This window comes from Pagrus major, chromosome 15 (assembly GCF_040436345.1).
Source record: "Pagrus major chromosome 15, Pma_NU_1.0".
Lineage (NCBI taxonomy): Eukaryota > Metazoa > Chordata > Actinopteri > Spariformes > Sparidae > Pagrus > Pagrus major.
Window position 1 is genome coordinate 2714065 of NC_133229.1, and position 22502 is coordinate 2736566.

Below are 22502 nucleotides of genomic sequence, written 5' to 3' on the forward strand. Positions count from 1 at the left end.
TGGCACGTCTGCCATTGGCGCCCCGTTCTCTTCACAGATGAGAGTAAGTTCAACTGAGCACATGTTACAGGTGTGAAATAGTCTGGAAATGCCGTGGTGAACATTATGTTGCCTGTAACATCATCCAGCATGACCGGTTTGGCAATGATGGTCTGCGGAGGCATATCCTTGGAGGGTCGAACAGACCTCCATGTCATAGCCAATGGTACCCTGACTGCTGTTAGGTACCCCGATGAAATCCTGAGGGCGATTGTCGGACCTTACACTGGTGCAGCGGGCCCTGGGTTCCTCCTGGTGCAGGTTTATGCCTGACCTCATGTGGCCAGAGTGTGTAGATGATGAAGGAACTGATGTCATTGACTGGCCCTCTCGTTCCCCTGACCTAAATCCAATTGAGCAACTATGGGACGTTATGTATCGTGCGTCTGACGCTGCCAAGTACCACCACAGACTGTCCAGGAGCTCACTGATGCCCTGATCCAGGGAGAAGATCCCCCAGGACACCATCCACTGACTCATCAGGAGCATGCCTAGACTTTGTCGGGAGTGCATACAGGCACGCGGGGGTCGTACATACTACTGGGTCACATTATGAGCTGCTGTGATAAAATTCATGTAAGTTGGATCAGCCTGCAAATTCAACATTCTCAACCAACTGTATAGAAACAATCTCAATACCTCTTAACAACTGAACAGTCTTTCTTTCCCTCTTATGCCTCACTCCCCCACTTTCTCTTCTAGTGATGCTTCAGCTTTTCCTGCCAGGATTTTAAATCTGGGCTGCAATTGTGTTAGGGCCTGGAACAATATTTTGTTTTAATAATGTTCACAGTGGAGAAAGCTGTCTTTATTTTTGGTGCCCTAAATTTGGATTTGAGTGGGTAATTTTGCGTAAAAGTAGTGCTTCATCAAAATTTTGTTTCAGCTTCCCCCCACAGGCCAACTTCATTACCAGAGGGGTGAGCAATATGCTTGAAGCAGAGTTAAAGGAGGAGTTCACTAAACTCAGATTGTTTCAGGAAAATGCTTGAAATCAATGATGACTCCAGGATTGGACTGCTCGCTGATATTAAAAAGCCAGAAGAGGAAGACGAAGCAGTCCTTGGAGAGCAGCAAGAGGGCGACATTGAGAGGACTGTGAGTGAAACTGAAACAAAATTTGAAGAAGTAAGAGACATTGTCCAAAGAAAACTGTGGTCAAGATATGGTCAAAGTGAACTTGAAACTGCAATCTTGGAAGCAGAAAATGTCTGTGATCAAGCAAATAATGTACCTGGTGAAAGTACAAACTTAGAAGGCTATGAAGTGCACCTGACTCTCTTGGAGAAGAGGATAAATGAGGCCACCACAGTTATGTAAGCTTGGGAGCGATGGATCCCCATTATGTCAAAGGAAGAGTTACATGGCAGAGTCAAGGATCTGAAAACAGGCTTGAACTAAGGAAAGCTGAATTTGTCACTGCACGGAGGACTGTGTCGCAAGCTCTAGCTGCAGAAGCTTCAGGGGTTGGTGGAGGGAGAGCACTAACCACACAAGCCACACCAGCAACACAGATTGTGAGGATTAAGCCAACCACTCTACCTATCTTCATTGGCTGCAGAAGAGAATATTATAGATGGGGGAAGAACTGGGAGAGCCTGCAAAGACAGGGAGAGCCATCTGGGTCATCTGAAGTCAAGAAGATTCAGCTTCTGGATAGTATGGATGACAGGATTTCAAAGGATCTCAGGCTTTCAACCTACAGCACTGCAGAAGACATATTCAGAGTCATGGAAAACAGGTATGGAAACCTATCAACCATTGCCATAGAAATCCTTGAGGAACTTGAGAAGATACCACATCTGAAGGGAAACCAGCCAAGGAAAGTCATCAACCTCATACAGTCCATGGAGAAGGCCCTAGCAGATCCCACAGAGCCTGGAAACTCGGGTGCCATAAAGAACCCACTGGTAATCAAATCAATAGAAAGTAAGTTACCTGACTTTGTTAAAAGAGACTGGCTAAGGTTTATGGTTGATCCTAAAAATAATGTCACTTCAGACACCACTTTGACATGCTCTTGAAGTCCCTGAACAATCAAGAAGAAATCTATGAGAGACTGGAGCTTAAGATTGTGGAGGGGATAGAGAAATCAGACTGTCCAGAAAAGAAGTAGTAGAAGATATATGCTTCAACAAGAGTCACTAAGAAAGAAGAGCTGAAAGATGTGTGTGTTGTGTGCGGTGATGGAGGGAAGAATGACAAAATGTTCTTCTGTAGGAAGTTCAAAGGGCTGAAGCTACCTGGAAGAAAAAAAACTGCTTTGAAAAAGCTGGGAGCATGCAGAAAATGTCTTGGATGTCATGATGATGTTGGATACTGCAGAGACACTTTCCTATGCAGAAATATAGACTGTAGAATGGAAGAGGGCGGCCCAGACCACCATTATTTTCTCTGCCCAAAAGGAGAACTAAAAAAAGGTGATGAACAAAAGAGTGGAAAAGCCAGCAGAGCTAAAAACAAGCTAACAGAAGAACAAGAGGAGTTCTTGTCTGACCTTTCCCCAGACATGGCAGAGCAGTGCAGGAAGGCTTTCACCAACAAAACAACAGCAACAAGCAGGACAGGTAAAGACCAGTCTGAACTTTTTGAGAAAAATTGTGTGAACTTCCTGTCATCATGATGCTGGTGGAGGTCACTGCAAATGCAGGGCAGAAAATTGGGACCCTGATCAACCTTGCATCAGACACTAACTACATCACCCATAAGGCTGCTGCCAGGCTGAGGTTATGGAGTGAGAAAAATCAGCTTAGTTGTGTGTGGGGTTGGTGGAATGACCATGAAGGTGAACACTGAAAGATATGTTCTGCGAGTCAGAGTCAAGACTCCTAAAGAAACAGAGAGGGCTCATGAATTTGTCCGTTACGACCTGGATGAAATTGACAAAGTGCACAAAGAAGTTCTCAGAAGTTGCACAAATTCTTCTCAGAGGTCAAGCTTGAGGAATTGAAGAGACCAGGGGAAGTTGAGCTCCTCATTAGCCACCATGAGGGAAGACTCGCTCCACAAAGGATGAGAGTTGTTGGAGACCTTGTCTTGTGGGACAGTCCACTGGGAAAGACAGTGGGCGGGGCACAGCTCGACTTATTTGAGGAAGTAGAGGTGACAGCACACAAGTCCAAAACACACTTTGCTCACTCAATGAGAAAATCTATCAAGTATGAATAAGTTAGCAACGGGAGGATGGAGCTCAGGCCAAGTTTATAGTTGCCAGTAACTGTGAGTTTCTATAGTGGTGGAGATGGGATAGCATCACAGCTGCCTGCGAGCCGAGGTGTGGAGGAGGTCGTTGTGGAAAGTGCCAACCGGGAGGAAAAGAAATGACACTGGCAGAAGAGAGGGAGCTTGAAATCATAAAAGAAGGCCTCTCCTATGTCAGAGAGGATGCTCACACAGCTTCTCCACACTGGGATGCAAAATACCCACGGACTGTGGATCCCACCTCTCTCCCCAATAACAAAGTTGCAGTTCAGGCCACATTATTAAGGACAGAAAGGCAACTGAGTAGAGAGCCAGATTGGCAAGTCACATATGCAAAAGAAATCCATGACATGGTTGAACAAGGTACAGCAATAAAACTCACTGAAGAAATCATGAGCAATTGGAAAGGACCAGTGTGGTATGTAAGCCAACTGGTGGCACAAAACCCTCAGTCAGCGACAACTCCAGTGCGGATTGTATGGAATAGCAGCCAGAAATTCAAAGGATTGAGCATGAATGATCTTCTTTTGAGGGGACCAGCTGTTCTCAACACAATTACAGCTGTTCTGCTGAGGTTCAGGAGAGAAGTTTATGCAGCTCTAGGGGACATCAAGAAAATGCACAACTCAGTGTGGGTGGAGGAGCGTGAAATGCATCTACACAGATTTCTGTGGAGGGACAGTCCAGATGAAGACATCAGTGAGTATGCCATCACAAGGGTCAACATCGGGGACAAACTGGCTGGTTGCATTGCATAGTTAGCAATGCGGGAAACGGCAAGCCTGCCCACCTTTGCGTTCATCTTCCAAGTGAGCAGTGTTTGAAAAGGATAGTTATGTGGATGACCTCTTAACCCCCCAAAACAGCCTGGAGAAACTGGACAAAATTACAGGAGGAATTGAGGAAATTTTAAGAGCTGGAGGGTTCTTTCTGAAACCATGGGTCAGGTCAGGGCAAAGTGGGAGGCAAGGAGCTGCAGCAGACGTCTTGAAAACAGAAGTGAAACAAAGCACAACCCTAATACCTCCAAATCAAATGAGGGGTGAAGACAATAAAGCCCTGGGCATTGGGTATCAAGTGGAGGAAGACAAACTGTACATAAGGACCTCAATTAACATTTCCAAAAGGATAAAAAAGATGAGAGTGGGCAAGGATCTTTTCAAAGAAGAGGTGAGACCTGAGACAACGAACCTGCTGACTAGAAGAGGACTCCTAAGCCAAATAGCTCGACTTTACGACCTAATTGGCTTAGTTACACCTGCCAAACAGAGGGGGGCAATCCTTGTCAGGAAAGCATTCCAGGAAGGAGGGGGTGGAAAGCTGACCCCTGAAACTTGGGATAAACCGCTGTCAGAGGGCCTCAGAGAAGAAGCTATTCAGCTGTTTGAAGAGTATGTGCAGCTTGGACAGATTGAATTCCATAGAAGCCTCACAGCAGCTGATTGAAAAAGTAAACCATGGGGAATCACCTTCTCAGATGAAAGTGACAAAACCTATGGAGCTGTGATGTACGTGAAGTGAGAGACAAAGCAAGGAATTTAAGTCCGATTTGTGGAATCAAAAGCCAAGCTGACACCACTGGATCAAAAGGGAGAAGCGGTCAAGGTGGAGATCTGTGGCGCAGTCTTTGCTGCCAGGATCAGAAAGTATGTGGAAAAGCACAGCGGAATGGAGATCGACAGATGGTTCAATCTAGTCAACAGTCCTGGGTGCCATTCAAAGAGAAAGCTATGGTTACCAGACTTTGTTCGCAAAGAGAGTGGGTGAGATCCAGAAGGCTGGACCAGATTTGAACATTGCTGACATCATTACAAGAGGAAGCACTCCAGAAGAATGGACTGGAGTTCCTGAAGTGGCCTGTGGATGAGTGGCCTAAAAAGTCAGCTGGACAGGTTGCAGCGCATGTCAGGGAGAGTCTAAACCAACTCCAAAGGAAGGCATTCTCAGCAGCTTTGACAAGAGCTAAAGCAGAAATGGATCAGAAGAAGGACCACCTGCTGGTTCCACAGGAAGCCCTAAAAAGTGAAACTCAAGAGGAAAAAACTGTGATGAAGAAGACCCGCTGTGATAAAATATCTTGTGGAAGGGAAGAAATTCAGTAGCTTGTCCAGACTTGTCAGGATCATCACCTGGGTGTGGCAAACTGCCAGGATGTGGCTGGAGAGGAAAGGCCAAGCCAGAGGACAGTCAAAGTGGGAGGCAGTGTCACTCAAAGAAAAGGCTAAGGAAACTGTACTGACTGTGGATGAGCTTGAGGATGCCCTCAGAGACCTCTTTCTTGGAACGTGTTACGTTTCCATTTCTGGAAACTACATTAGTTGAGTAGTATACAAAGATTTGGACTCTGGACTCCTGGTTTGTGGAGGCAGGTTTCAAATGGAAAAACAATGCGAGGCAATGTCAACAGATCCTGGGTGACCTTCCACCAGAGTGACCGGGCCCAGCTGCACCATTTGAATTCACCATGGACCTGTTCGGGCCTTATGAAGTGAAGGATGAGGTAAAGAAAAGAGCAAAGCTCAAAGTCTGGGGAATTGTCTTCTGTTGCATGGCTTCCAGATCCATACACACTGATGTAGTCAGTAACCAGTCATCTGAAGGATCCCTGCTAACGTATCAGAGGTTCACTTCACTAAGAGGTCACCCCAGGAAACTGTGGTCAGACCCTGGAACAAACTTTGTGGGGGCCAAACCTACACTGAAAAAGCTCCACAGATTTCTGGACCAACTGAACCGGTCTGAGCTTGAAGATGAAGCTGCCAAGCATTATCCACCCTGCAGACTCTCCCCATAGGAATGGAGCAGCAGAGCCAGCTGTCAGGATAGTGAAGCGGGCCTTGAAAAACCTTGGTGGAGATGGAGTTTTCACATGGCGAGAATTCCAGACATTCCCTTTTATGGCAGCCAACCTGGAAAATGAGAGATCTATTGACGCCAGAACTCAAAGCAGGGAAGACTATGTGGAGTACATCACCCCTAATTCTCTCTTATTAGGATGGGCCAGTCCAAGAGGGGACCCAGGAGAATTTCAGTTTGATGGTTACCCATATAAAACACTCTAAAGTATTTAGCAAGAGGACAGCTAATTCTGGAATAAGTGGTGCCAGTTGGCTGGTCCTAAGCTATTTGTAAGAAGCAAGTGGCACACCTAGAGTGAAATGTTGCCGTGGGAGGTGTGGTCTGGCTGGCTGATCAAAATGCCGTGACATCAGTACAAGTTGGCCAGGGTAGTAGGTGTAAATGCTGACAGGAAAGGCATTGTAAGGGATGTAGATGTGAGGACCTTTCTAGCTACCTTGTCCCAGTCACACAGCCAAACAAAGGAGGGGCCAGAGTGACACAAAGGAACCAAGGAGATATTAACTAAAATCCCTGCCACAATTCTTCATAGGGATGTCAGATGCCTGGTTACCTTGCTTCCTATTGAAAAACAGCTAGAGGTTTAAAGGACGAGTTTGACCTCCGTGGGTTTGAAAAACCAGGAGCTCAAGTGGGAGGTGTTGAGGTGAAAAAACAGTGGAAACGGAAAACAAACTACAGTTCCCATGATGCTCCACTAGCTCAGAGAGCAGGCTGCTCATTACCACTGTAGTGGGAGCACCTTGAGCCACTGCATGCATCTGAGCAGGGAGACAAACGAGCAGGGTCAGCTCTTGATTCTGCTCAAAGACGCCACTGGTAACAAAGACTTTATTTTTTAAATTTATACTCGATTGTGTTGCTGATAGTAATTTATAGTAAAGTATAATTGATGAGCTCAAGCAGCATATCAGTTTGGGTTTGTTGTGTGTGTAATTTGCAGCTATGTTAAATTGGAAAATTGATTTGATGATTGATGTGTGTTAATTGAGCACAAATGCTGCTGACAGAAGTTTACAAATTCTTCATTCACTTTTGATTAAGAGAGAATTTTGGTTCATTTTTGAGAGTACACACACAACAGTGGAAATGTTTAGTTTAGAGTTTGTTGGTTTGAAGCTTGTATAATTTGTCCTTCGCTCTTTGAAGGTTTTCAACCTGATGACCAACCAATCAACTGCTGAAAAAAATAAAAATAAAAATTTGGAATGAGTTTGAATGAGTTGTAGTTTCAGTTTCAATAGGGTCCTTGCACGGTTTGTGCTCAGGCCCTAACTATCTTTCTACAGAATGGCTGAATAGATGAGTAAAAAATGAATAAATAATGGAGCTTTTTTTTTTTAAAGTGAAAAACAGGAGGAAGAAATCTGCATTCACTGGAGGAAGTTCTACCTTAATGCGTCTCTGCAGCGAGCTGATGTCTGGCCTCTCATTGCTGCTGCTGTCCAGATGCCTGTGGACAAAACACAAGTTGGTTCAAGGTTACATTATCACAAAGACATTTTATTTACAAGACAAAGATATGAATGGGTTTTGATATGAATCAAATAAATTGATTTGTTTTGGCATATATTGTCAAATAGCTGCACACCGTGACTGATGATTATGTGATCTAAATTGGTTAAAAAGGGATTTTTCATTCAGCTCAACTTTTACATTGTTCATCATTTTATCAACCTATTATTCTTTCACAACATAATGGAAATTATGAATCAATTTGCATTGTTTTGTTGTCCCAGTGGTTGGCTGTTAAAGATCTGGTGAGCTTAAACTATGGTTAAGCAGTTAAAGCACTTATTGGTGCTTTAAAGTTTAGAGTGATACAGGGTTATCTAATTAGACTGTTGGACCTTGGCAGAGAACGGCAAATAGTTAATTCTTGAGGCAAATGTGCAGATGTTGGAATGACACATAAAATAGTAAATAAACCAGATTAATGTGATTAGAACAAGAACATTAGAAACTTTTAAAAGCCAATTAAAAAGGTACAAGGTACAAGTTAATTTATTTGTCATAATACAACACAGGGTTGCACAGCAAAATGAAAATTTGTAAACACCTTCATGCTACATCAATTACAGAACATATATAGTTATTTATATACAAATATACACACACACACACGCAGTGCATCTTTTGAAGGTGTACGCTAACAGAAGCCACAAGATGGTGATGATAATGTGGTTCGCATCTTCATATCATAAGTTCAACATCTGGGGCAACACTGTCCATCAACTTTAACTGTGTGTGGCTACAATACAACCTCTCCCCATCCAACTATAGTCCTGTGCTCTGTTGGCTCAGAACGCGGTCTGCCCGTCGAGAGCAACAGCTTGATCTGAGATGTGAAGACAGTGAGCACAACAGTCTCTGATTTCACATTGTTTTACCAGTCCCATTCTGTCCATTTCCTTTTCCTGCAACCAGACATCAGCCAGGGGCAGCCTTAGACCAAGTGCACTGCTCAAAAAAATATAGGGAACACTCACACATCAGATCTTGATGAACCAATTATTCAAGTTGAAAATCTTTACTGACGTACGCTGTATAATTTCTTGAGAACAAAATTATGTAACAATGGTCAATGGAAACCAAACTCATCAACCCATTGAGTGCTGGATTCAAAATCACACCGAAAATCAAAGTAAAAAATTGAAATTGGAATAGGAACTGCCTACACTCTGGCTACATGAGGCTGGGCATTGTCCTGCACCAGGAGGAACCCAGGGCCCGCTGCACCAGCATAAAGTCTGACAATCGCTCTGAGGATTTCATCCCAGTACGTTACAGCAGTCAGGGTACCGTTGGCTATGACATGGAGGTCTGTGCGACCCTCCAAGGATCACTGACCCACTGCCAAACCGGTCATGCTGAATGTTACAAGCAGCATAATGTTCACCACGGCATCTCCAGACTCGTTGACGCCTGTCACATGTGCTCAGTGTGCACCTGCTCTCATCTGTGAAGAAAACAGGGCGCCAATGGCAGACCTGTCACTTCTGGTGTTCTCTCACGAATGCCAATTGAACTGCACGGTGCTGGGCTGTGAGCACAGGTCCCACTAGAAGACGTTGGAGGAAGTTGATGCCCTTCTACAGCCCTGTCCGGCTCTCCTTGTGTAACGGCCGGTCTCTTCTATGCTCTTGAGACTACTGGGAGACACAGCAAACCTTCTTGCGACCGCATGTTTGGATGGGCCATCCTGGAGGTGCTGGACTACCTGTGCAACCTGATTGGGCTACCGCCTCATGCTACCTGTAGTGACAAGGACACTGGCAGAACACAAAACTAGCAAAGAATCAGTCAGGAAGGATAAGGAGAGAGCAATTGTCTGAGGCCACCACATGCAAAACCATTCCCTTTTTGGAGGGTGTCTTGCTTTTGCCTCTCCATTGCACCTGTTGTCACTTTCATTTGCACCAAAGCAGGTGAAATTGATTCACAGTCACTTGTGCTTTCTAAATGGACAGATTGGGTTAGGGTTTCCCTTAAGTTGAACTGTTTTGGTGTTATACTGTGATGATTAAGTGTTCCATTAAGTTTTTTGAGCAGTGTATTTTCTGTAGTCATGGTAGAAAAAAAGAGTAGATATTCACCTCTATAAAACTTAATTTTTGCCATAACTTGCTACCTGTATGTGTAAGTTTGTCAATAGAATACATTATTTCTATACAAGTCTCTCCATATAAGCAGAGACAAAATAAATCACTTCTGTAAAACAGTGCATAGGCAATAGAGGTAGGTATAACTAAAATGATTTTGTTATGTTATCCCATGGCAATTTTTGGCCCACCAGTCTGTAAAAGATGCATGCAGACATTATAAGACACAACCAACAGCTGACTTTAAAGTATAGTATGTAAGAATTCTGCATTAAAATTTCTAACAAACTACTAGACCTTTGATATATAATTTGTTGTGTTGTGTACATACATTATCCCATATGTTTCCAACAATGTTTAAATCCGAAGAAGTCCATAAGTTTACTCAAACTAACTGTTTTTTATTAGGTCGTGGCCACTACATCCGGAATAGCTAAGTCGGTGAACAAGACTAAATTTAAGGTCTACCATAATTAGCAACATTATCTTGTCTGTGAACATTTGTGCCTGAGTCACATCAGATCGATTTTCATCAACAGTTGTGGTTGTTTAATGGTGTATACATTAACAGTGAAGTTTTGACAGCAGGAATATTTGTGTTTATTTGCGTTACTCATGCAGTGTTTATCTGCCCCCAACAGCCAGTTTACTTTACTGTACACTAGACGTAAGCTAATGTTAGCGAGCAAAGACACACACCAAGGTATGTGTCTGTATGGTTAAATTCAAGACAACTCTGTGAATTCAGTATCCTACTGTCTTTTTTCTTTTCATTCTCCTGTCTGTAATGTTGTAAATGAAACAAAATACATTTTCTCTCCATTTTCAGATGTACTGTAACATTAATGTTGACTGCCAGCTGGAACTGGAGTGAATATCATCCAATTTTTAATCCCAAAAGTTTAAAAGCAACCTCTGAGCTTTCCTCACTTCAGTAAACGGTTCCAGATCAGAGCAGAATCTGAAGTGACTCCAGGTGTTGAGTCTCCAGAGGGTCTGACTGTAATCCAGAATCTACAGGCAGAAGTTATATTTTGTACGTTTAACATAGAGGAACTCACTTGTAGAGCTCTGCGAGGAAGCAGTCCAGGGACTGAAGTTCCTCAAATATTGCTGAAAAACAACACCTGGCATTAGTTAATCACATCACATGTATAATGGTTTAAGTCTTAAATAACCAGACAGTCCCAAAATATGTCAACACGTTTTGCTTTAAACAGACTTGCATCTTTTACTAGTGGTAGTAGCACTGCTCTGAGCTTCACTGAATTATTTCATGGTCACACTTTTACAATTGGTTGCACCTTGTGAAATACACACTGGGAATCAACTGATAACTTATTACCACTGACATGATCTGTTTTATGTGGTAATGCATTAGTATTTTTTTTCTAACGCCTAATAAAACATATTAAGTAGATTGTTTATAAAGTAACAGTGAAATACTGCTGCTGCTAAATAACACTGTGATTAAAACAGTGCAGGTATAAAGCCATATGTATGTATGAGTATGTGTCCAGCCTCACAGCTCTTGTCAGTCCACACATGTAACTCCTGGGCCAGCTCAGGTATCACCAGGAAGGTCCTCCAGCCCTGACGCTTCTTGGATTTAAGAATGTCACCGAAAATGTGGTCTCCGATGTAGATGATGTCCTTTCCTTTAGCACCCAGCAAGTCACACACAATGTCTGAAGAACCTGGGAGTGCACATATGACATTTTGGGCACTTATAATGACACTGTCAAAACTTATTGAAGCAATAATCCATGAGGTTATAATCATTTTGAAATTATTTTGAGAGGTAATCCTCCGTTGAAAGGTATGTGACGATGAATGAGAATTTTCCAGGAACAAGGATAACACTAACCTACTTAAGGCTTGGAGCTCTGTGTGACAACTGCAGATAAGATTGTAGCATTCTCTATATACAGCCTACAGTAATTCTTTGGGATCATAATATAGGACCATAAGTACACATGGTGTAACATTACAGGCTGGTGGTACTAATGCTGTCCAAACTTCAGTCAGTATATCATGTCTTTTATTCCTGCGCTGCACAAAGTTGTCATTCATGGAATATTTATTTTTAGTGTCTCAGTTACAAATCTATTACTGTCACTTTAAAGACCATATTTTCACCATTTTAAAATATACAGATACACCGACACATTTTTTTCCCCAAGTGATCAGTGATAATTTGCCCTCTAAGCTTTTAGTACATAGTAATTCATGAATCAGTTAAAAAAGGTATAACTCAAACCCAAATCTGCCACATTACACTGAAATGGGAAATGATCAAATTCATGAGCAAACATCACTTAACGACACTTAGGTGGTTTGTGTGATGAGAGCCTGATTGATACTGGACTTTTGGGGCTGGTACCAATATCGGGGACTAAATACATTTTGATAGAAACATCGGCTGACCATCTTTTGTATGAAAATATACATAGAATATTTACATAATCACAAATATCCAGCCTTCATTACATACATATCTTTGTCACAACAATTGCAAAAGATTTTACAGTTCAACTTTATTGGCCAAAATGACATCAGTGGGAATTTCATAGTTATAAATTACCCCACTTATTTTTATCCTGCATTATGTTATGTAAAAACATTAATTTTCCTATCCGTGCATATTGGACAACATATATGCCGATACTGATGTATCTGTGATCAGTCAATATCGGCCTGTAATATTGGCAGACCTTATTTACCTCCAGAGTAAACAATCCCATGCTGGAGAGGTCCAGTGTATGTGCCGATCTTCAGCCGACCTGTGGTCTGAAACAAACCAAGACTGACTCACACACTCATATGAATTTATTTATCTGTATTCAGCAAAAATATGGTTCAGCCTACACTTCTACTCTTTTTAAAACAGAAATTATATTCTAAATGGCTATATTTAAATATAAGCAGAGTATATTTTATGTCCATGCAGGCTTCTGTAGTACACACTCACAGTGTCGACCTGCCGCAAGACTGTTCCCTCTCCAAAGAACACAGGCTTGCGGGCATCTACCAGGATCAGGTCAAAGTAGGACTTCCATGGCCGGTGGGGTGTACCCGGCTGCAGTAAACACAAACACACAGACAAGCACATTTATGATTTCTATGGCTTTCGAGTAATTCCTGGATTTACAGTAACATGCCAACTACCACTTCATCTCATTTATCATTCATGATAAAAGTATTTTCTCTCTTGAACACTATCATCCTTCAATGTCTGTCCAGAAATTTCTAAGCAAAGTGATTTAATTCTAATCTATTAAGATTCCTGACAGCGCAAACGTTATTGAGTCGTTATTGAGTGTTACCTTTGGGCCGTGAGAGAAATCAAACAGGTAGGACATAATTTTCTGTAAGAAGACAGATAATATTTTGAACATCCTGACCCGACAACACAACACAGACACACTACACTCACATCATTAACATCACCTGGCATAAATACTTCATTAGGCCTCTTACAGCACAACCATTCATGCAACTGTGAAAATTAATCAATGAATTATGTGCTTTCTGCAGAAACAATGAAAGATAAATCAAGACAGTGACTATAAACTTTGATCTCACCTCTGTGTACTTGTAGTCACTGTTGGTGGCCAGAAATACTTTGGCGACTTCATTCATTCGACTGAGGAGGAGAGGAAGCTTTGGCTTGGTGGAGGATAAACAGAACAACCATCAAAAAGCAGAAAAAAATTAGACTGAATAGTACAGTGTTTGTTGACTTAACTACAAAGTAGAAGTCCAGGTTGGTATATAGTTGAGACGCTGTGTAAAATGTAAATGAATAAGAATGTTCATATTCAATAGAAGAGAGTACAAAGAAGAGATATTTAATGTCGAAACAAATAACTTTATTGTGTATAGTAAATATACACTCATAGGGGTGGCTGTAGCTCAGGAGGTAGAGCGGATCATCCAGTAATTGGGAAAAAGCACTATAGAAATGCAAGTCGTTTTGAATTTAATAGTTGGGACAGGACCATGTTTACCACTGTGTTACATCCCCTTTTCTTTTTACAGCACTCAGTAGGTGTTGAGAATAAAGGACACTAACTGTTAAAGTTTTTAAGTTACATTCTTTCCGATTTTTTGCTTGATATGACTTCAGCTGCTGAACAGTCCATGGTCTCCGTATTTGTGCTCCGCACATTTTCAGTGGCACATAGCTCTGAACTGCAGGCCAGTATAGTACCCACACTCTTATGCCAAGAAGACATGCTATAGTAAGACCTCTTGAATAGGACAACAGTGAATAAGACATTGTCTGGATTGCAGCAGATGTGGCTCCAAATCCTGTGTCATATTGGTGTAGGGGAAAAAAAAACGCTTTTTACTTTTTTAAACAAAACACAGTAGTCTTAAGCAGCGCTACCCCAGGATGCAGTGACGAGGCCCCTGCAGAATAGGGGGACTTGTTCTGGTGGTTTAGTTGCACGTGGGTAGGTAAGCCCAGGCAATTAAATGGCTAAATCAATGCGAAAGACAAGGCAACAGCTGGCAGCTTGTCTACGTTTATACCATTAGCGACCAGGACAGGACAAGTGTGACTTGCCATTTTCAGTGTGTAGGTTGCTAGCAAGGAGGTTCTTGTTGCGGTTTCCTGTAGAAACTTGGGTTTTGAAAACCCTAACACTGATAGCGAATCAGAAAGAGAATGCTTCTACCCACAGTCAGCATCCACACCCAGAGTCAGAGAACCTCCATACCATCACAGATGCTAGTGTTAAAGGGGAAGAAGAATTTCACAGCTGGAAAGATGGTCCCCTTGCATAATTGGGCTGTCTCTGCAGTAGAAAGACACAAATATTTTTTTAATTCGTGCTACGTGACCATAGAAAACAGAGAAAAAGGGCTGTGCTATTCTCTTTTGTCCAAATGTTAGAAAACCTATAACAACCGGAGGTTCTCCTTCTTGAGATCCAACTACATTCTCTGCGTTTGTGGATGCATGCTTTTGAAATGTAGAACAACAATCTGTAGTTGATACAACAGGCTTACAGCCGCCAGATGACATGTTTTGGCAGACTTTTTTTTTAATAAATATTTCATTGGCATTTTAGGGATTGTTACATCATCACATGAACACATGAATACATAAAAAAAGAACAAAAAACCTCTTTATCCTAGAAGAATTTCACACTTAAAGCTTGAAAATGACAGCTGACCATTTTTTCTCAAGTTTTGATTTTAGCGCGGAGGCTGTCTCCTCTGAGTTCCCCGCCATGGCTGCTATGTCGCCAGGTTCAGCTAGCTAGGTAGGGTCAAGTGCTACCTTTCCTTTTCGCGATGCGTTTTTTTGCTTTCCTGACATCGCTGAATAAGCTTATACTCTTAAGTTGACTTAATGCAATTGAAGAAGTTCAGTTTTTTTTTCAAAAACAATTTGAAATGTGGACTCATCAGACTCCTTTGTGCCAGCTGTACCTGCTCGAGCCTTTCAATGATGCCCCTTTCATACCCAATCGAGATACCATCACCTGTTACCAAAGTACCTGTTTACCTGTGGTATGCTCCAAACAGGTGTTTTTGGAGGATTCACACAACTTTCCCAGTCTTTTGTTGCCCCTGTCCCAACTTCTGTGAAATGTGTTGCTATCATCAAATTATGTATATGTGTATAGTGTATATTTACAAAAACACAATAATGTTTAACATTAAATATAAATATATAAAAAGGATTTCAAAAATCATTACGTTTATATCTATGTTTTACACAGCGTCCAACTTTTTTAGAACTCGGGTGGAAGAAAAACATTATGTTGGTGTACTTACATCTTTAACCACATACTTCTCCAGGTTTTCAACAGTTTTCTCTTTTAAGGAGCCCTGTGTAAACACATAAATCAATGAACTGAGGACTGTGAATGAACTGGCTGCAGGAGATATCCTACAGCTGACTGGAAACAGGTTTAATGTGGAGAAGGACATGATTCTACCTTGAAATGAACCCAGTCCACTCCATCTCGGACATCCTGGAACATGCTCTTGTAGGACATGAACAGGTCACCGTCTTTGAAGCCAGTCTCACAACTACAGAGACAATTAAATCCAAGTCAACATTGGAGTCTCCATGATATGGAATTCTGAGGTTCAGAAATAACAAGGACGTGCAAGTTGTAGGCAGCAACATAAAGAAAACAAACACGCTCAACAATGCTGGGCAGGAAAAATAAAAAGAAGTTTTTGATGAATAAAGTTGGCAGTGAGTGATGTACTTCACAGGGTAATATCCACAACTTGGATTAATTTGATGAAAAACCCCTTCTGACTCTTTTGACCAGTGGACCCTTACAGAGTAAAGGAACATAAACAATTGAGGAATGGACTCAAATTAGGACTTTATGACAGCTTTTTTATGTCTATTTGCTTTACTATGTTGGCAAATCTGAATGAATTATACTTCAGTTCTTATGGTTTCCAATAAATGAACTGAACTACTGAAATGTGGAGAATCTAACTGATCTAACCATCTAGAGCAAGTCAGCAAGTACGCATATCGTGATGAGCCGTATTGAACTAGCTGGAACGGGTCGCTGGCGACCTGTAGGGTCTGACCAGGTTGAAAATAATCTGTAAATAGATTTTAGGTGGTAATGCATTACTGGACATAGTAACTGTAATATTACGGAAAATATTAGAAATGCGTTATATTACAAAATTACTGTGTAAAGTAATACATAACTGTTACACACTTCAAAAGTAGCGTGTTAGCCCCAACACTGCTGAACATGATCACTGTCAATAAACAGGCTCTTATGGAGAATGTTACATAAAATTCAAACAGCTTCAATATGCAGTACCTTGTGTACCTCGGGCAGTTACTGAAGAAATCAACCAGGCACGCAAACAGATACGTTTCTGAGGAAGGAGAATTAAGACTAGAATCAGTGAGAATGACTATAGACCTAAACATCAATATGTATTGACAAATCAACAATATAAAGACTGCAAAAACTGTGAAATCATATGCAAAGCCTCATCAGTGAACTGCATTTTGCGCATAAATATCTTTATTAAATTCTTTTGAATATGCAGAACAAATTTTCTTTTCAACATTTTTCACAGGACAACCGCTTAGTAAAGCAAATGTGAGTCAAACTAACATTTAAATTCCTCTCACTTTTTGTGTAAGGATGATGTGATTATGTCTTTTGCCTTCACTAATGTTTTGTGTCCATGTGCGCTTATGCTGATTTTGTCTGTGCTTTTGTGCTTTTGTCTGTGTTCAAATGCTTATGTTTAAATGTGCTTATATGCTTATGTGCTTTTATCAGTGCCTATATGCCACGTGATAAATTGTTCTCGTATGTGTTGTGTTCTCATATGCCATCAACCCGACAGAGACAGCTGTCATGGTCTGGAGTAGTGGTATTGGTATTGTACTTGTCTTTGCTTATGTGTTGTGTTTTTTTAAATGCCATCAACCTGCCAGGGACTGCAGTTGAAAATTAGCCTGTATGGCTAGATTCGGCGCATTTACATGAGAGACTCTGGTGCTCTTGTTAATTAATGTGCATTGTCCCTTCTTTAAATAAAATAAACAAACATAAATTATATGATTGTACAGCTATCATGGAGATTTTTTTTGTTTTTCCAAATGGTAAATGGACTTGCATTTGTATAGCACTTTTCCAGTCTACTGACTGCTCAAAGTGCTTTACAACACTTGTCACACTCAACCATTCAAACGCACATTCATACACTGCAAGGTGCCACCCTGCTCATCATCTTGCCCAAGGATAGCTATTTATTTATTTGAATTTATTTAATAGGGACGACACAGTTTAACATAGTTCCAACACAAAGAGTATAATGTGCTACAGAGTTTTATAGCTATTGCTAATTTTCAACTGTTGTCGCGAGGTGGGCTTTTACATGTAAGACATAAAACATACAGCTTTCATACTTCGACATGTAGCAGGGGATCTGGGGAATTGAACCAGCAACCTTCAGATTACTGGACAACCCACTCAACCTCTTGAGCGAGCTGCCCAAAAGAGGATTTTGGACATTTTAAAGTGTTTCACACATCTGAGTGACACATAAGTGCAGGCATTACTGGGAAACACACAGTTATCTTTGATTGTTCTACTGACTGACATACTGTGTAGCCAATACATTTTTTTCCCTTTATTTAAAGTCCACAATAGATTGAACACCAGCCATCAACAATTAGTGATTTAAGCCGTCTGTTAATTGGCAACTGTGGACACTAGTTAGCCAAGGTTAACGTTAGCATTGGCACTGATTCCCACCAGACATTACTTTTACTTTAATGTTATTTCAATATTTCAGCAGATCATTTAACCATAGTACTAAGGATATATGATTACAGACTTGGTCAGGATTTAAATACTCTGAATTAAAAGAAAATAACAGCATATTCATTAAATCTGGAATAAATAGCACAGAACAATGGTCTTTGGCTGATGTGAGGCATCTTTATCAAGCAACAGGTTGTTTGTGACTGGTGAGCTCAAAACTGCCTGTTTGACTATTAGAATTGAGGGGATCTGTTTCTTGTACCCGCTTGCACATTGGATTAATCAAAATATAGTACAGGCAAAGTCAGTCAGTACTATGGCTGCACGATATAGTACAAACAAACAAACAAACAAACAAACAAACAAACAAACAAAAAAACCAAAAAATAGTTTGTTTCATATTTCGATGTGATTCATGAATAGTGGGAATGGTCCTTTTTGCATCACAATTTTGATTTTGACTGAAAAATCTGACTATCAAAATCATGATCATGTGACAAACATGTCCTAAATCTTGAGATCAAGATTTGTAGACCAGGACATCGCTTTGTGCTACAAATGTTGGTGCTGAACCATTGTGAACCACTTTTGTGAGACCTGGCAATGGAGCATCCGTTTTGACACCCATTACTTGTTTTGTTTTGAAAACCTTCAACCACCGAAAATTTTGAACTCAGACACTGTATCGACATCACTGGGGCTGGCTAGTGGTGCGGAGCTGACGGTCGGAGCTCATCGCTGCTTGCTGACCGGAGATAAGCCCACAGCATACACTGCCAGTCAGCCTGTTTCCTCATGTATGCACTTATGTTAGGCTATGAGTGTGCCCTAGACACCATTCAGTATTGTAACAGGGTTTATAAAAATGGAATTTAAATCAATTTCTGCTCTGGTATCGTGGGTAATCACCTTTGTTATTTTTTTAAAATTCAAATGTATAATTTTATGTACTTAATGTAAAACATAAGATCACAAGCCTGATCAGAAATGATGCCAAATGTCTGGTAGTTGAACTTGCTAATCATGCTCAGCAAATTCACCTTGAATAGCTTAACCTGCTAGATATATAATTATATCATGTTTTTATACTCAGCCTCAGTTTTCACTTCTTAGATTAATAAAAGCTGTTTAGTTGACCAGGACTTTGGATTTGTTTTCTTACCAGGCAGGTTGAAGAGTGTGTTGAGGATGTAGAAGCGGTCTGTGTCACCACGTTGAATAAATTTGTTGGGGTACATCTCTCTGATATCAGGTCTGTGCAGAGTGAGTACAGATACATACAAACAGAGGGTAACAAGTGACGAGGGAGGAAAAACCAGGAAACATACAGTTAATTATTTAGCATAGCATTACATTTATATAAGCTCCCTCTGCAGAGATCAGAAAAGACTATCTCCTGTGCTTGTTAGATGCACAAGATACTAATAACACTGGTCTGCTCATGAAGACAGTGTTCTATAAGTGCCAACAGTGGGTAAACACTTATTTAGCAAGTTTAAAGGAGGCCTATCAAATGATCTTGATTACACTGTATGTATGATGTATGTATGTAGAAGACATTTTAAAAGGCTGCTTATAGGCCAGATGCCTATTGTTAGGCAGTGTCCAATTTTTGATACCTTTAGTGTTTCCCTGTAGTTTATTGACATTATAACCATGCCAGTGTCAGTGACCTTTTTTTTTGACCACGCATTCTTCTTCCTTTTCAAAGGATGGCGCCTTCTTTACCCACAATGCAACTTAGCCTCTGAGTGACATCAGTTTTTCAGATTACATGCAGCTTCCTCTGGAGCCACCACAGGCTTTATACATATGCCGTAGTACTTCCCAAGACCTGTTAACACACTTTAATGTCTAACATTGGAGGAGTAACCCTTTAAATGATGTCTTGATGCCAATGACCTAAATCTGTTGTATTCTGTTCAAAACAAATAATCTTTTGAATTCTAGTTTTTAGTTGCACTGCTTCCCATGTTTGTGTATACAGATGATACATATGTATATAATAAATGTAATTTTATCACATTAATATTATATATAATAATATATGAAGTATGATGATGATATAAATGTTGTGAGAATTGTTCATGTGAAGTGTAAATATGGATATTTTGTACAGCAAAAGGTGTTAAGCAATTCATCATTATGTGTTAATAATGTTAAGGTTTGGATTTTGTGTTTTTTCAATGTCCTTTGTCAGTCACATGCCTGATAAAGTGATGAACTGCACCACCTCTGGTTGTTTTTAGACATCGACAGTGTTAAATGGGAAATGATATAGCGTTTTTCCAGTCTACTGTTCACTCACTTTACAACACTTGTCAATTTCAGTCTTTCACATTTCGCCCAAGGATAATTTGACGTGTAGCCGGGGTATCGACCTTCCGATTACTGATTACTGGATGACCTATTCTACCCTCCTGAGCCACAGCCACCCCATTCTATATCACAATTTCGTGGCCTATGCTGCAAAACGTCAGTCTTCTATAGGACCAGTGATATGCACACAAAAATGTACAGGCCTGTAAATTGCAGTTTTTTTTAAAGTGATATGGTGGACTATGATGACAGCTCAGCAGGAGTAGTGGATCTCACCCTCTCACGAAGTTGAATCCGTGCACACACACTAGGATATTTCCATAGGAATCCACTTTGAGCAGGTTGCCATACATTGTGTCAAACACCAGACCTCTGAGAAGAAAGGAGACAGGTGAGAGAAGACAGAAAATCAGAGACAGAAAGCAGAGAGAACACAATTTGAGAGACTGTGACAGTTTGTTGCACTAGTATTCAAATATCAAGTCTGTGTTCAAACTGATTCAAAATGTGAACAAGCCTGGTGGGGAAGGAGGGGTCATAGACAAAGTTGAGCAGCTCTTGTGGATATCCAATTGACACCAGGCGCTCCACTGTCAAGTCGAAGCCCAGCGACTCATACTCAGGAGATTTATACACTAGTCAGACAGGGAGACAAACACAAAAAAATGAAGGCAACAAAACCTGACCTAACAAGAGTTTCTCTGACATTAAATTACCTGCACCATGAAGCAATGTTGTCCATTTACATTTTCTTGGGCAGCTACCCAAACACATTTTTCCCAAAACAATCTTTATTATCTTTATTTATAATTTTCAGGTCTGCATTGAATTGCAGTTTTAACATCAGATTCTTCAAAGCCTCATAAATGGAGCTAACTCTCGTGTCAGATGTACTGTATGTCAAAGCTGTCCATATACACATTACCACTGAAAACTAGTTCTTTGTTTCCAAGCCACATAACAGTCTTACAGATGATAATTGAACATATTGATATTGGCCATTAAAAGAACATTATTGCCCAAACCCTTGTTCACACCCCAACCTCCTCATCCTATCCTGGTGTGTGGAATTACTGTCTTGACAGGCTCCCTGCCCGGAATATCTCCACACACAACTAGACGGCAGCAGCTTGGGTTACAGTGTGTGCTCCAGAAACCAGGTAGATTGCTGTAACTCCAAGAACCCATATTTTTACACTCTAATCCTGCAGACCTGTAATTTTGCAGCACTCTCTGCCACTGAAAAGACAGTTGAAGCCTGATTATCATAAATAGTCAAAAATACTATGAGAAACATTTAACTATTTACAGTCGTGGTCAAAAGTTTACACACACTTGTTAAGAACATGTATATCATAGCAGTGTTGAGTTCCATGATTTCTACAATTCTCATTTTTCTGTGACTGAAAGAGTGGAACACATACTACTTTGTCACAAAAAACATCCATGCAGTTTGGTTCAATAATGAATGTATTATAGGTCTTCTGAAAATATGTGTCAAAAGTATTCAAACAGCAACCTGAATGATCAATTTTGGTGATTATAGAAAGTTGTGTCAATCAAATTTGCTTCGTATATCATGGCCTCTTAACTTCTTCTGAGTGATTATGATTGATCATCAAGCTGATGATTTTTCTGGGCCCATTTTAATAGGTTTTTTTGATACACCCATTAGACTCAGCCACAAACAATACAATGGGAAGGTCTAAGGGGCTCAGCATTGAGCCCTTGCTCTAGACGCAGCTCCTTATAGCTCAACTGAAGAAAAAACTGCTGCAGGAAAACTGTGGTCAGATAAAACAAAAATTGAGTTGTTTGGTCACAATGAGTAGCAATATGTTTGGAGGAGTGAAGGTGAGGCCTTAAACCCCAAGTACACCATACCTACTGTCGAGCATGGTGGCAGTATTATTCTTTGGGGCTGCTAAAAAAAGTAAATTCTAAATTCCAAATTCCAAATTCTTCAGGAAAACCTAAAATCATCAGCAGAAGATTGACTCTTGGGCGCAGTTGGACAATGATCCCAAACACTCATCAAAAGTGGTAAAGGAATGGATCAATCAGGCTAGAACTGAGGTTTTGGCATGGCCTTTTCTTGGATAGAAAATTGGAGACGTTTTATTTCTATCACTGTTTTGGGTTACCTGAGAGAGGTGGGCTCTAAGCACCCAACTCACCTTACATCTGATTGCCTGGC

The 22502-nt window shown here is 40.8% G+C and overlaps 1 protein-coding gene across 2 annotated transcripts in view; it reads right to left on the minus strand.

Annotated features, from left to right (window-relative positions):
- nt5c2a (5'-nucleotidase, cytosolic IIa) overlaps positions 1-22502 on the minus strand; it is a 38079-nt gene that overhangs the window by 5492 nt on the left and 10085 nt on the right. Inside the window, exons 3-15 of one of the 2 annotated variants that reach the window (XM_073481975.1) lie at positions 20823-20940; positions 20582-20677; positions 19149-19240; positions 16523-16580; positions 15659-15752; positions 15495-15548; positions 13287-13370; positions 13028-13069; positions 12673-12780; positions 12425-12491; positions 11228-11398; positions 10763-10814; positions 7492-7552 (exon numbers count right to left, since the gene is read on the minus strand). In XM_073481975.1, coding sequence (XP_073338076.1) covers positions 7492-7552; positions 10763-10814; positions 11228-11398; positions 12425-12491; positions 12673-12780; positions 13028-13069; positions 13287-13370; positions 15495-15548; positions 15659-15752; positions 16523-16580; positions 19149-19240; positions 20582-20677; positions 20823-20940 — 1097 coding nt within the window. The remainder of the gene's footprint in view (positions 1-7491; positions 7553-10762; positions 10815-11227; positions 11399-12424; positions 12492-12672; positions 12781-13027; positions 13070-13286; positions 13371-15494; positions 15549-15658; positions 15753-16522; positions 16581-19148; positions 19241-20581; positions 20678-20822; positions 20941-22502) is intronic. The other variant, XM_073481976.1, reaches the window with a different exon arrangement.